Raw genomic sequence first — 14335 nt, forward strand, 5'->3', positions numbered from 1 at the left:
CTGAGTGATTAATCCTTATTCATTATTAGTAACTGAAACCGGTTCAGGCAGCTGTAACATGCCTTACTATTGTATTGTAACATACTCCTGGGGCTACAATCAAGTTAACCCCTTTCTGCATTATTTTTTTTTTCCTTTTAGCGAAAAAAATCAGTATTGGAAATCCTCATATGGGAACTTGAAAAATGAATTAAAACTTGAATTTTTGATTTTTCACTTAATTCCGACGAAAAATAAGTAAGTGCCATATATGACACACTTACAACTTACAAAGAACATCTCTTATTCATACACGTCAATATCTCACACAGCAGACAAAACAGTCATTTGATGCCATTGATAAATCACAAAAAAGCTAAAGTGAAAAAAGCATATGTGCCATATGGCACGGCATGAGGTAAGGGGTTAACAAATGTAGGAGAGCAATGTTTGTATTAAGGCGGAAGTTCTTAGAAAAAAAATAAAGCAATGATTCTAAAATTTTTCAATCAGATAGTTCCTACACTCGATGGAAAACCACTACGTGGGATCTTTATAATGTATGAGTAAATGTGTATTGATTAAAAGGATAATTATACATCATACTACTAATAAACAACGTATAGAAAAATCACTCTTGTGATAGGTGACCTACTGGCCCGTATCTATCGTAACAGATAACCTGCCCTATACTTGGCACTGGTTAAATATAATTCATCTGATTCATATGTGTTGGTGCAATTTGCGATTGTATAATTTAACCTAAGTAGACAATAGTAAAGACATAAATAAAATTGTGTAAATATGGAAAGACAAGAGGAGAGACTGATTACAGGAACAGTACACTGAGAAGCTTACATCAGTCAGTTCCTTCGAAATGGATAGATCAGTTTATGGTAAGTTTCAGACATTCGAATGAACAAAGAAGTGATTACTACCATTATATTATTGTCCATTAACTTATAGTTTAGGTGATGTTAACATATTTTATATATATATAAAAAAAATATTGATTAATTTCCATCAAATACAAAACAAATAGCAAAAGTAACACGTAAGACAGTTAGAAGTGAAAATTAATATACTGATTTAATACAGCTCAGTATACCTAAAGGATACAATATACTTTATTGAAAACGTTGAGGACAATTTTATATAAGTACTAATGGTCTTGCGACTAAAAATCATTTTAAAAGAAGAAACGACCACTTGTCTCAAAGTATAAACTAACCAGTCTGATTTGATAAGCTAGTATGGTACTTGATAGTGGGTAAACGTAAATTACTTTTAAACCATTCGGTTCATGAAAGCTGGAAACTTGTTTCTTGGACGATTAGAAAGGCTAATAAAATAAAATAATTAAAAAAAAAAAAAAAAAAACTGCTGCTGCATTTACTGGGAGGTAAGATTAAAGTTAATAAAGATGAAAAAATTTAAAACAATTTACACCTTATTTACACCAAAGATTTTCACTATTTAAGTTACTTATTTCCTGAAATAAAAATACTGAATATGCGTTTTGCCTATTACATATACTATCTAAAAAATAACCCGTTCTTCGCACGGGACGAATATATTTATGGAAAATATTTGAAGATACGTATATTCGAATTCCCTTTCCCTCCTTAGAATGAGTATTTGAATTGAAAAGAAATTATGAACCGCATGGGCTCAATGGTAGAGCGGTCCCTTTTGTGCGTTGCGTCCCTGGTTCGATCTCAGTTCAATCCAAGTCGAATTAGTGGTCGACGAACACTGTGTGGGTTGACGACTTCCCAGTTTCTTTCCAATTTTTTTTTTTTTTTTTTTTTTTTTAAATTTTTCTATTTCATTTTCATCAACAACGTCTCCTTTAGTCTCGGTCCATAGTCGTAGGGCATTAAAAGTATAAAATACACGAACAGTATCATAATCGTAAGACAAATTAAAAAAGAAAAAAGGAATTATGAAAACCCAGTTCGACCCAAATGCTGTTTTCAAAAAATCATTTCAAACGGTTCAACAATATAGATTAGTGTAGAGGACAGACACATTCAGTTTCATAAATAAGATAAGGTAAACAACCTCGTTAACGAAATAAGAAGCATTTTGCAAATGCTATTTCACGTCATAGGTGGCCACCCATGCCTTTGGTGCACGGGGACCCAATGGTGGTAGAGCATTGAAACATATAGCCTCCGCGCTGGAAAGAGCAAGTAAACTTCACGTAATAGATAATTGCGAAGATTTGGCACAACACATATTAATAAAAATTCCGGGTATTGGACTTTAATACGATTGTATCACTTTCTTGACATTATACACGAAATTTAAAATCGGTTAAGACTTTGAAAGCGTCCCTACCTTTCAGCTGGTTCATAATATAATAAATTATGCATTTCAGAATTACATTTTCAGAGAGCAAGGATGTTTTAAACAGATTTTTAGAAGAAATCAATAAAATCAAAACATTAAAACTGCAGTTCATTTCAAAGAAAGGATAACACTTTTCAATATACATCGATGGGTTGAAAACAAAGATGGCGCGCGCACTCGCCACCGTTAACAGGCAAAATCAAACTTATTAGTGTAAAAACAAGAATAGTTAGTATTTTGGATAGGTAGCAAATAATGTACTCTTTTGTATCCATCTAAGATTATCCATAAAGAATTAGCAGCATATTCATAAATTCTAACCACGTATTTACTAGTTCGTGTAAAGGGATAGCTTGATTCCTTTTCATTGGAATTCGACAAATCTACATCAGAACGAGACTGCCGTTATTTACTGAAAACACCATTATTTTTTTGTCTTGTATTCTTCAAAATAATAAAACAAATTCACAGCACGTATCGCAGTTGGAACCAAGATGGCGGATGCAGATATTGAGAATCAACATTCACTGCAAGCAAAACACACGATTTGAATTTAACGCACTCTTTCTTCTTCCTTCGTCGCTGGATACTGCATGGAATGGATGGCTACATTACAACCAAGACACATTGTTGCATATTCTTTCTTTATTCGAATATGAAGAACAGCTTTATTGCTCATTCTCATCCAGCGAGAGGGAATGCTGCAATGTCTGCAAATAGCATTCATGAGGATGACAGTTCTCTACAGAACGAGGAAGGAAAATAAATGTGCTTTTAAGACGTCACTATTTCCACCCAACCATGAACCCCAACGTCTTCGATTCGGATGGAGGAAGTAAGGGAATCCATACAAGGCTGCTTTTCCACCCACTTCTCTTCGTCTTTCCAAGACATTTTTGACAGGAACGCACTTCGTCTTCCAAAGTTTGCCTCCTAGGTACGCAAGGGAAGCAATCAATAGTAACGCTTCCATAACAAAGGGAGCTTTTTCTCTGAAGTAAAACAAAACTTCTTTACGAATTTAGTCCTAAATGTAACTCTACTAACATTTTACACATATTTATAAATAGATATATAACTTCTAAAACGTTCAACAAGAACTAACTATACTAAAATACTCATGCAGTTACCAGCAAATCGGATATTCCTCCTTACTCTTTTGTCAATAAATTTCGAATCGAATGAATTTATCAATTGGACTCGTTTTCGGTGTTGTACCAAAGAAATATATATTTAAATTGGTTAACTGTTTCAATGCTATTCAAAATTACTTTTGTTTGTTTGTGTATTTGAAAAAAAAAAAAATGAAACCTTTGAGTTTTACGTCCGACGAATATGCCGGCTAGGCTAAAGGAGACGGTGATGATGACAAATGAATGAAATGGTGGAATGAAGAAAGTGGAAGGAAATTGTTTATTTGAAGTTTAGTGTTCCTTTTCGGCACCAAGGCTATATAAGATGTGGATCTATAATTTAAGGTGGAATCCGAACCATCATAATGCATTCAAATTTCAATGCTCTCCTACCAGGAATCGAATCCGGGACCACGTGCACCAAAGGTGCGCGCGCTAACCACTATTGTTTTGTTTTTTTTAATTTCTTGTCCCGGATTCCCACTGTCCCCATGGTCTTACGATAAGAACACATCTCTTAGAGACGGAGACAAATAGCCTCGATGCTGACGTCCCCATTAATCCCCTACTCATTCATTCATTCATTCATTCGACAAGAACACGAACAGAAACTTTGAGGACAATTAAAAAGATATCTAGGCTCTCCTAAGAAATTCGAACCCCCATCCTTCCACCCAATTCTATAGTTCAAACAGTCTTTTAATTTCCATGTGCTTTTTTTTTTTTTTTTTTTTTTTTTTTTTTTTTGGTTTAACGTCCCAAATATGCTCCGAGGTTAATTGGAAACGGTGATTATGATGAACAAAATAGAGGAATGAAGAAATGGAAAGAAACGGGAGAATAAAAAAAAAAAACTAATGTACACGGTCTTTGTCCACCACAAGCCCATTTGGAGATAACTGGGATCGAACCAGAAACTTAGCATCAGAGGTGAGCGTTCTACCACTGAGCACCTGTAGTCCTTTTTTTTCTTCCATTCATCTTTTTTATTATTTTGTCCATGTATTTCAATTGCGTCCTTCCTGTGTGTATTTTGCTTTCTGCCATTTATTGCCTAGCTAATACCGTGATTTCTTACGTCTCATAATGTCTTTCATACTCTTGTTTCCTATCATTTCCACAATTTTTTATTTAATTTTTTATCTATCACTCTCATTTTCGACATATCTCTGTAGCACCATATTTTAAAAGTTTCCATTATCCCTTCTTCTTCTTCTCCTTTAGTTCATGTCTCACACCGATACAACACCACAGTTCATACATATCCTTTCATCATTCTTTTTCCCCCTCGATTACTTTCGTCTTTTTAGTGTGTACATTCACTCCATAGGAGACACCGTAGTCTAGTGGTTAGGGCGTTCGACTCATGTCCGCGTAGTCCCGGTGCTTTTCAATTTTCGGCGTCCACGCAGCATCGTGAGGCAAACTGGGGAGTTAGGTTACCTAAACGCCACTAGATCTAGAAAGCTTCTGATAATACGCCTGTTGGAGACAGGGCAGCGCAGCGCACTGACCACGTAGTCGTGGCTAGACTGGACGTAGTTCACCAGGTCAGTAGCAGATGGCGTTGGAGTGGCTCAGGCTCACATCAGTTTCCTATAGTCTTCACAACTTTTCTTCAAATTTTCTTATATTTCTCTAAGAAGACCATATTTTCTCAAATACGTTTTTCTTTCTTCTTTTTAAGAAAGCATGCCCAAGACATGTAATTATGTTTTTCTCTTCGAAATAGTTTACGTAATCTCAACCAATTCAACGAAATTCTGCACAGACACCAGGACTTCGGTGTGTCGGTTTAGAAAAACAAAATCTGGACTAGCACGAGACACAGAGGAGTAATCACCAAAAGAACACTTCTTCCATAGAAGTCAATGGAGCGAAATTACGCTTAAACACACACAACGAAGTCTCTTCCAATAACCCAGTTGCTAGTGCGTGCGCGTCTTTGGTGCACAGAGTCCCCGTTTCGATTCACGGTGGGAGAGCCTGAATGCATTTCGATGGTGCCGTTTCCACCTTACATTGTAGATCCATGTGTCATATAGTCTCGGTGCAGAAAAGAAACGCTAAATTTCAACAAACATCATCTCAATTCATTAGCCTTTCTTAACTAATCCTTTTAAACATGTATATATGTTAAATAACGCTAATGAAATAGAATTCCAATCAAACTTGCCTTCCAATTACAATTTCTTATCCTATTCCAATTCTTAGTCGTTGATTTAAATTTAGTATTTTTATGTGTCTTCGAGCCTTCGGTTCCAGTACATATTCATTTGTTCACTTGTTTGATCAGATGAACTAGGTGGATTAGTCTCGTGATGTCTAACCTCCTAATTTGCTCAGCTTGTTTAGACCTTTATCACCACTAACTCACTCTTTTCAAATATGCCGTCATTTTTAAGTTCATTTTTCCAACTGTTTCGCAATATTAAAAACAGTGTTTTGTTCAACGCAGAATTTAGCATCCTCCCTGTGGATTTGCAATTGTTCTTACAAATAGTAATTATGTGTAACAAAATAATTCTAGATACACCTTTACAAATAACTCATTGGTAATTATTATTATTATTATTATTATTATTATTATTATTATTATTAATAATAATAATAATAATAATAATAATAATAATAATAATAATAAGGGGCGTCATTTAGGGGGCAATTGCCCTCCCTGAGTTTGAGATTTATATAGATTTTATAATAGTAGAAGAAGGTAGCCAAATCCGGCACCCCATTTTGTTTTTCAGTCGTATAATTGGCAGAATTAGAACTTGGCCATTTTTAAGTATTCGATATAAAAAGTAAAACAAGTTTCTTATGTCCAGTTGGGAGTGGAAAGTTGATAGACCTGACGTGGATGAAACTGTAAAGTTTTTTTTTTTTTTTTTTTTTTTTTTATTAACCTATTCAATTCATGAGTCGGAAAAAACGCAGCCTAAATCGGCACCCTCGTATATTACTAGCAGTGACTTGTCTAAAAATTACCAAATAACCTGAAGAAAATGAAATATGACCAGACAATGACGTACCATGACTTTATTTCAGAAAATATAAGTAATTTGACTGAAAAAAAAATATAAAAATGTTGGAGAAATGCAAACATTTTTATTTTCATTATATGTATACTCTTCTTGCGTAAACGTTTACTATAATTACGAAAATTTTTCAATAAACAAGCAATCAAAAAAAGCACACTAATCACAATCATCGGCAAAAGTCACATATGTAATCGTCTTTGTCCTCTTCAGCATATTCAACATGTGTTCACTCTTGATATATAAGGCACAAGACCCACATTTCACCAGCACGATCATCACTAAACTTCTCTAAACAGAAGATACATCAAACATCACTTTCTGGTGGAGCAGTGTATTCAATGGGGATTTCAAGTGTTGAAGAGAGAGATGAATTCTGAGATCCAGAGGTTTCAGAGCCAATGGATTCCTCAAACCAAATTGAACGTTTTTTATCTAGTTTATTTCTATAAGCCTTGACGCAATTGTGTTTGGTGAGTGTTTTTTTTTTCTTTTTTTTTTTAAATACCGGAGTCATTCTTTTGTTGATTGAATCCTGAAGTTGGTTTTTGTATGGAGACGGAGTAATGACACTAGCACAGCTCAGTTTGTGACCTCTTGTAGATATTATTTTCTTTGCTAGAGGCACAGGAAAAATAGAAAAACGACTTTTCTAGAAAGGTGTAGATGTTGCGGGAACTGTAGAACCATTTGCAGAGGTAGGTGGTTGACAACTTACGAGAGAAGATATAGTATGTGAAATAGATGGATCACAGTTCGACAAAGGATATTCGTTGATAACTGAGCTGGTAGATCTACCTGGTTGCTGATAATCTCGAAGGCAAGAAGTTGTAGCTGTTGTTGTTGCTGTAGAAGTTCGTTCTCCAGTTTCCAATGGTTTGTTACCTTCTTTTGGCGGCGTCATGCAAATTTCACCCTTATCGGAGTCGTAGATTGGAGATCTTTCCTTTCTTCATTCCTGTTGCAAGAATGAAATCTGACTCACCAAATACGTTTCTATTTATAGGGTAAAGTCCAGCCACACAGAATCCGTTAATTGCAATTTATGCTTCCGAAATTCCTCTTCCAAAATATTGAAGAATTTGGCAACATTTTCACGTGTAAAGCCTACCGCCCTTGCAAATGATGTGCCCGTTGCTCAACGCACAGAGAGGATATGCTTATATCGTTTAAGAAACAACTTAAGCCATTTTCCCCCTGCCATTTCATTACGGAAAGGATGTCCTAGATTGTTTCTCCTAGCTAACTGAAAGGCAATTTTTCTTAAATCTGCTCTAGTTAACTCGTAAAAAACTAGTTTCCATTGATAAACAGTATCACACTAGTTCCATCTCAAGCGCTTCGCTAAAACCTACAGGACGGCCCTTTCTCGTCTGAGCCGCTGTCATTGGGTCACCATACTTTTCTTTACATAACCTTCTAAGAGTAGTCTTCGGTACAAAACTCGCAAGTCACTCAAATCACAGTGACTCCTGATTTTGGCCCCTACACTGTGTAGAATTACATTCAAATGTCACCGCCTTCTCTTAACCGTAGTGAACAATGAGGCCAGCAGAAAACTTGGCTATTTACGCTTCATAGAAACGCTAGAGACACGGGTATCGGATTAGGGATAGGAGGCCGGTATTAGTAACTTTCCTCTAGTAAAACAGTGAAGAACGGAAAATTTTACTTATATGAAGGGGTCTTGCCCCCCCAAGCAAAATCTGAAATGACGCTCCTGATAATAATAATAATAATAATAATAATAATAATAATAATAATAATAATAATAATAATAATAATAATAATAATAATAATAATAATAATAATTTTCGAAAATTTGCAGCTAGCTTGGATCATTTGGAGCACTCAATTCATGCATACCTATCGATTTTTCGGACTGGAAATTCCCTCTAATTCTTTCCTAATGGATTAAAAAGCTTACAGTATGTACTTTTGTATATAATGAAAAGTAATTTTGCAGAGATCTTACCTTTCTGTGAGCCAATAAAGCTATGATAGGTTGTCGTGGTTTGGCCGAACCGCGACGCACTGGATGCCTGTGAATATATGGCACTGGCTTCAGTTCCGCTCGGAACGGCTGGGAAAAGGGAGTAAAGATTGCCTCCAACTCCATATCTCCCATAACCTATAAAGAAAAATGGATCTATGTCTTACAAATCATTATCATATAGACATAATATTTCAAATTAATTACAAAAAAGGAGAGGCTGTAACCACTCACTTATAACATTGCTCGGCCAACATGAAAAAAGTTACACTGCCAAGGAAGTTCTTCCCTCCCAAAAATGATCCGATATCCGCAAGAGTTGGTAGTTGGGGGAAGAGACGTCAGGAAATTACAATGGGTGAGGAAAAGTTTCATTCTGGCACGAATGCACTATCCGCTAACTAGTGAGCGTGCAACATTATCTGTTCACCATTGTTGAATGCTTGTGGACAAGCTTGTTATGTATTTCATGGTGTTTAGCCATGTAACGATCCACAGTGATGGTTTCTTCCCGATGGAGAAAGGCATGATGGATCACCCCTACCATACCATACCATACCATAGCATATTTTGCGGTTGAAGGAGTGATTTTGAAAACCATCCTGGACGTTAATCGTGATCCAACCACTGTTCTGATCGTTTACATTTGTTGTAATAGATCAATTTATTTATTTATTTTATTAGAAGTGATAATCCTATACAGGAAAATTTTCCAGATACAATTATTTATTACACTAATCCAATGCTGTGTCACTGGCACGAAATTTAACAAACCAATGGCCAAGGACGCCAATCCCGGGGGGCCAGGCGCCCCCAAAGCTCATGTGGGCCCCCTTACTGTATTTGCAAATGTACAATATTTGGCATAATTTGAATGCAATTTGTTTTAAAATCCTCATATATGCTTTCTGCATCTGAATGAGCCCCTCAAATTTACAGAGAAATCGGGGCCCTTGCCAATGGCGTCTGATGAGTTTATTTACCACTGTTGGTGCATTTTGCAGTTAGATGTGCAGATTGCTTCATATATTCGGTGCCTTTCCTGTCCGTTTGTCATGTTGCGTCTATAACGTGCTCCTAATTTGAACTCGTAAAGGAAAGCACTAAAATACTGCTTCTCGTAAGATCAGCGAGTCAAGCAATACCGAGTCTGGTCAGAGGAAAGGTAGGTAACCATTCGTAGTCAGCAGCTGGTGTTGGCATTGCGGTTATTCATCCAGCGTTGCAAGGACAATCGAGGAACTACTTGAAAGAAAGAAAAATGACATCTTTGAGTTTTACGTCCCACGAATATGCCGGCTAGGCTAAAGGAGACGGTGATGATGATAAATGAATGAAATAGTGGAATGAAGAAAGTGGGAGGAAACGGAACCCCGAGGAAACCCACGCACACGGTGTTTGCCCACCACAAAGTTCACTTGGCGGGAGCTGGGATTGAACCCGAGACCTCAAGCACCAAAGGTGAAAGCTCTTACCGAACTCTGTATAAAGCTATAGAAGAAAGCCCACATTAGCGCAGACGGAAGCCCATGGGGTGTCCACACATCATCCTAAAGGCATGAGTGCCACAAGCAGGTTGGTAGGCTCAGATCCCCTATGAGCTGTTGCGCCAGGAGTTTAATTTTTTAAAAGGAAAATCACCCACAACTGTGTTCTTGATGGTAAACTTTCACATGACCCTGTTCAATAATACACTGTCTCCTTATTGGGCACCCTAGCCTGACATCGGTTTATCTATCTGCTGCGTTACAGAGCGTGGTTTCCCACCAGACGTAAATCGCACATTTCACTCGATAAATTGTGTGCCTACATAACTGATAGAATTCGCAACCACGCAGTTTTTTAGGGATGTCATTCTGGATTGGTTCCGGAGGAAGCACGGTCGGATCCAACGTCAAGCTATAGATCCACGTCTCGTATAAGAAATTTTAGTCCCTAACAAAGCAGATGATCGGTTACTGAACAACTTCGTAAATTACACATTCAAATTAACATTTTTAAAACAATATATTTTCCAAACTCTGTAGGACATTGCATTATATTTGATATTTCAAAATTGTTTTTCTACATAAGTCAACTCCCTCGGGTTAAAGTAAAAATGATTATTTCTTCCCAAGAGTTTTTGTTAAATTATGTATAGTCAGCACATCTGTCTCCACCGTCGTTACTTCTGGCTTTCTAAGTTAGAGTTCGCTGTCCTTATTTTAAGTAGCTCTGAAATATCTCATGGACAGGATAAATGCAGCTGATAAGAATTTGAGAACATATAAGTCTATATTTGCAATAGAAAAATGATTTGTATTTTCGTGGTATATATTGCATCACTGAAATTTCCAATCTCTCACATAATAATTTACTAACCGACAAATACTCTGCGATAAATTATATCTCGAAGGCAGTATCACTTTCTTTAATATTTCAGAAATACAGGAATGCTATATTTTCTAAATTTTCACAGGAAATATTGTTTGAATCATCGTACAAGGAAAATTACGTTTCTCAATATAAGAAAAAAACAGCAGAAATGGAGTACAGCAGAACCGCTTGCCAGATGGTGAAGGGATCATAGGCGATCAGTCAGTGTGATGCTTGTGCGTAAAATGAGGAAGGCCGACGATATATCAGTTTGATGGTGGCCAGATTGTGATGGCCAGACGGCTGGGAACGAGTATCTCAGAAGAAGCGCGACTTGTCGGGTGTTCACGAGCTGCTGTGGTTAGTGCCTTCCATAAATGGGAAAAGGACAGTGAAACCAGCATCGACCACAAGACCTGAGGCGACTACACTACATGAAGGATGTCGGACGCTATCGGCTGAGAGTTGGTACAAAGTGTGGCACAATGAACAGTACACATGAACAAACTTTAACAGTGGAAAAAGCACGAGTGTGTCTGAGAATACTCGTACACTGTTAGATGTGGGCCTTCGCAGCCGAGTTCCACACGTGTACCAATGTTAATCGCACGCCATCAACGGAATGGACACTGATTCATCGTCATTGGACCGCAGAGCAACGATATAACGCTGCATGGTCCGATGAATCATGATAATGCCTTTATCACATTAATGGCCATTAATGGCCAGGTCAGAACCCGTCGTCTTTTAGGCAGTAGCAGATTTGGGCATCTTGTGACCCTAAGCAACTTATGGCCAGAGGCCACTCATGCGCCACTACATCCTCTCGTGATAAGCTGTCCACTAATGAAATCGTCCTAGCATATCTTTGACAGCTTTGCTTTAACCCGGACTGTTTTACAATACTTTTACTTTTTAGTACATAAAGCATCTTTGGAATGAGCAGATTAGATTACATCACGCAACGCTTTCTGACTAGTGTTGAGTGTAAACTACAGAGTCGTTTTGACAAAACTGGTTTATAATTTTAGAGTAATAATGAAATGTACTAAACAAAACCAACGTTACAATAATAATTTTGAAAAAAAAAAGAATTGTTCCAAATGATTTTTTTTTTCTTTTGCGGCCACTATGAGCTCTGCGGTCCTAGTTAGCTTGCCTCGTTTGCCTTGCATTATGATTTGGGGAACCTTCACATGGTCATCCATGACCCCGGTAGTGCGTGTGGAGAAAACCATGACAGCTCCTAGCTACATTCGGGTAAATGCCGATTACGTACACCCATTAATTTCTGTCAGATTTCCATTAGGAATGACATCTTTTTAGCAGGACAACGCTCCTTGTCACAAGGTTAACGTTGTGGTTCAGTAGTTCAAGAATCAAGGAGCACGATGGTGAAATTCAACTGCTGCAATGGCCGCCAAACTCACCCAATCTTAACCCAATTTAACACTTTTGAGATGTCATTGATGGTCAGATCCGAGCTCATGAAGCCTCTTTGCGGAATTTACAGGAATTAAGTAACTTGTGTTTCCATATGTGATGCGCGGTATCTACACCCACCTAGAAAGATCTCATTGCTCGCACGACAAACCGCATTGGTGCTATTCTATGGATTGAAGGTGGACATAACATATATTAGGTTGGTGGTCATAATGTTTTGACTGGTCAGTGTATAATGCGTGTATGAGTATTGTAATGAAATAAAGTGGATAATTTCAACAAATTTGCAACATATATCGATTGATTACTCTGTAAATTAGAGAAACGAAATAATATTTATGTGTTAATACCTATTTTTTGCCGGCCGGGGGTACGGTGGCTCAGTGGTATAGCGTTTAACTCTGGTGCGTGGAGTTCCTGGTTCGATCCCCGATTAAGTGTGTAGCAGAAAACATCATGTTTGTTAATTTTCTCAGGTACTCCTGTTTCCTCCCACATTCTCATTCCTACAATTCATCATCATCATTCACTTGTCATCCGTCTCCCTTAGCCTAAAAAGCATAATCGTGGGACGTTAAACTAAAAGATTTCATTTCATTTCCGAAACATACAGGTACGTGAAATCTTGGTCACACCCACTTTCCGAAACACGTTTTCGGAAAATAGAAAGATAGTTATCTGAAAACGGCGTATTCACCTATCTCATAGTATTTCTTATACAGTCACAGATATTAGCAAAAACAATGTTTTATTCGTTTTTCACAACTTTGTACTGTTGATCAGTTCCACGGAACTTTAAGTGTGATGACATGTGGCCTATCCTAAAATTGTAGTGATAACATAGATGAATGTTTCACTAAAATATGCCCAGAAACTTTGAATAATAAATAATACACAAGAGGATTTAGGGTTTTACACATTAATTAGAAAATTAATGCGTACCTTATTAACTTCACGCGGTGCGGTTTTAAGTTAACATTCTAATAAACCTATAGCTACGCAGTAACTGTTAGCTAATCAGAAATCTTAAAACTCATTGCTACAAAAACAATCCTTTTTTTGCAATGCAAATAAACTCGACCCAAATTGTTATAAACATTTCACTGTGACACACTGTTACTACACACCCCTCATAATCTATCCAGTCTTTAAAATAGAACTCCATTTTACCCAGCGCATATTTTTCATGTAAGCTGCGTATTCCACACACATTTTGATCTACAATATTTGTAATAATACGTATGAAATTGGTATGTTTATATTGTGGTATTATGAAGTTATATTGTGAATTACACGTAAAAATAAACCAGACTTGGCGTCAAATTTCAAATTTGATTAACAAAACAAGTACTCGACTCTGCCATACATATGGGATTCCTCATAGCTTTGCTTCTAACGATCTTTAAAAAATCTAAATCCAACTCCACATTATCTATCATGATTGTATATTTATGGTCAAGTATAACATAGTACAAAATTTCACTATGTTCTCCAATAAAATTGTGTCATAAGTGTTTACAACTTAACTCGAGAGTAAATCAATTCCGTAATAGCATTTCGGGGACCCCTGCTCCCTTTCGCTGTAAGAATTGAATTTATAACTTTTTCGCGAAGTGGGAAAATCATAAATTTTTGTAAAACATATTGTAGTTAGATTATGAATTTACCTTCAGGTCCATGTGCAGTTGGAGGCCACGGCGGTCGCAAAGTTGCAGCTGTAGAGCGAAAGGAGCCTGGCGATGGAGGCAAAGAGCTTCCCAGCATGGCGGTGCTGGGCTGTTGCTGGAAACTCCCGCCTACAAGTAGAAAGAGAGAAAAAGTTAAGTATATAACTTATCATACACATACATAAGATATTGCACTATACACACACACACAATGCATACATATTTATTTATCCATATAACTGACCTCATTTTAAGAATGGCTTACATTACTCAGTTTTTGGGTGCGAGGCACAAACACGTAATTCCCTTAATATGTATAGGGATATTAAAGAAGAGACAACTGCATATGTTTTAATAATAACTGCATCCACA

General features: G+C 37.0%; 1 protein-coding gene across 5 annotated transcripts in view; it reads right to left on the reverse strand.

Annotated features, from left to right (window-relative positions):
• Positions 1-14335, reverse strand: part of wge (BAH domain and coiled-coil containing protein winged eye) — a 253125-nt gene that overhangs the window by 119119 nt on the left and 119671 nt on the right. For all 5 annotated transcript variants that reach the window (XM_081731404.1, XM_081731406.1, XM_081731407.1 and 2 more), the window contains 2 exons: positions 13964-14092; positions 8481-8636 (listed from right to left, as the gene is read on the reverse strand). In XM_081731404.1, coding sequence (XP_081587530.1) covers positions 8481-8636; positions 13964-14092 — 285 coding nt within the window. The remainder of the gene's footprint in view (positions 1-8480; positions 8637-13963; positions 14093-14335) is intronic.

The sequence above is a fragment of the Thermobia domestica genome, chromosome 11, assembly GCF_964235325.1.
Source record: "Thermobia domestica chromosome 11, izTheDome1.hap1.1, whole genome shotgun sequence".
NCBI lineage: Eukaryota > Metazoa > Arthropoda > Insecta > Zygentoma > Lepismatidae > Thermobia > Thermobia domestica.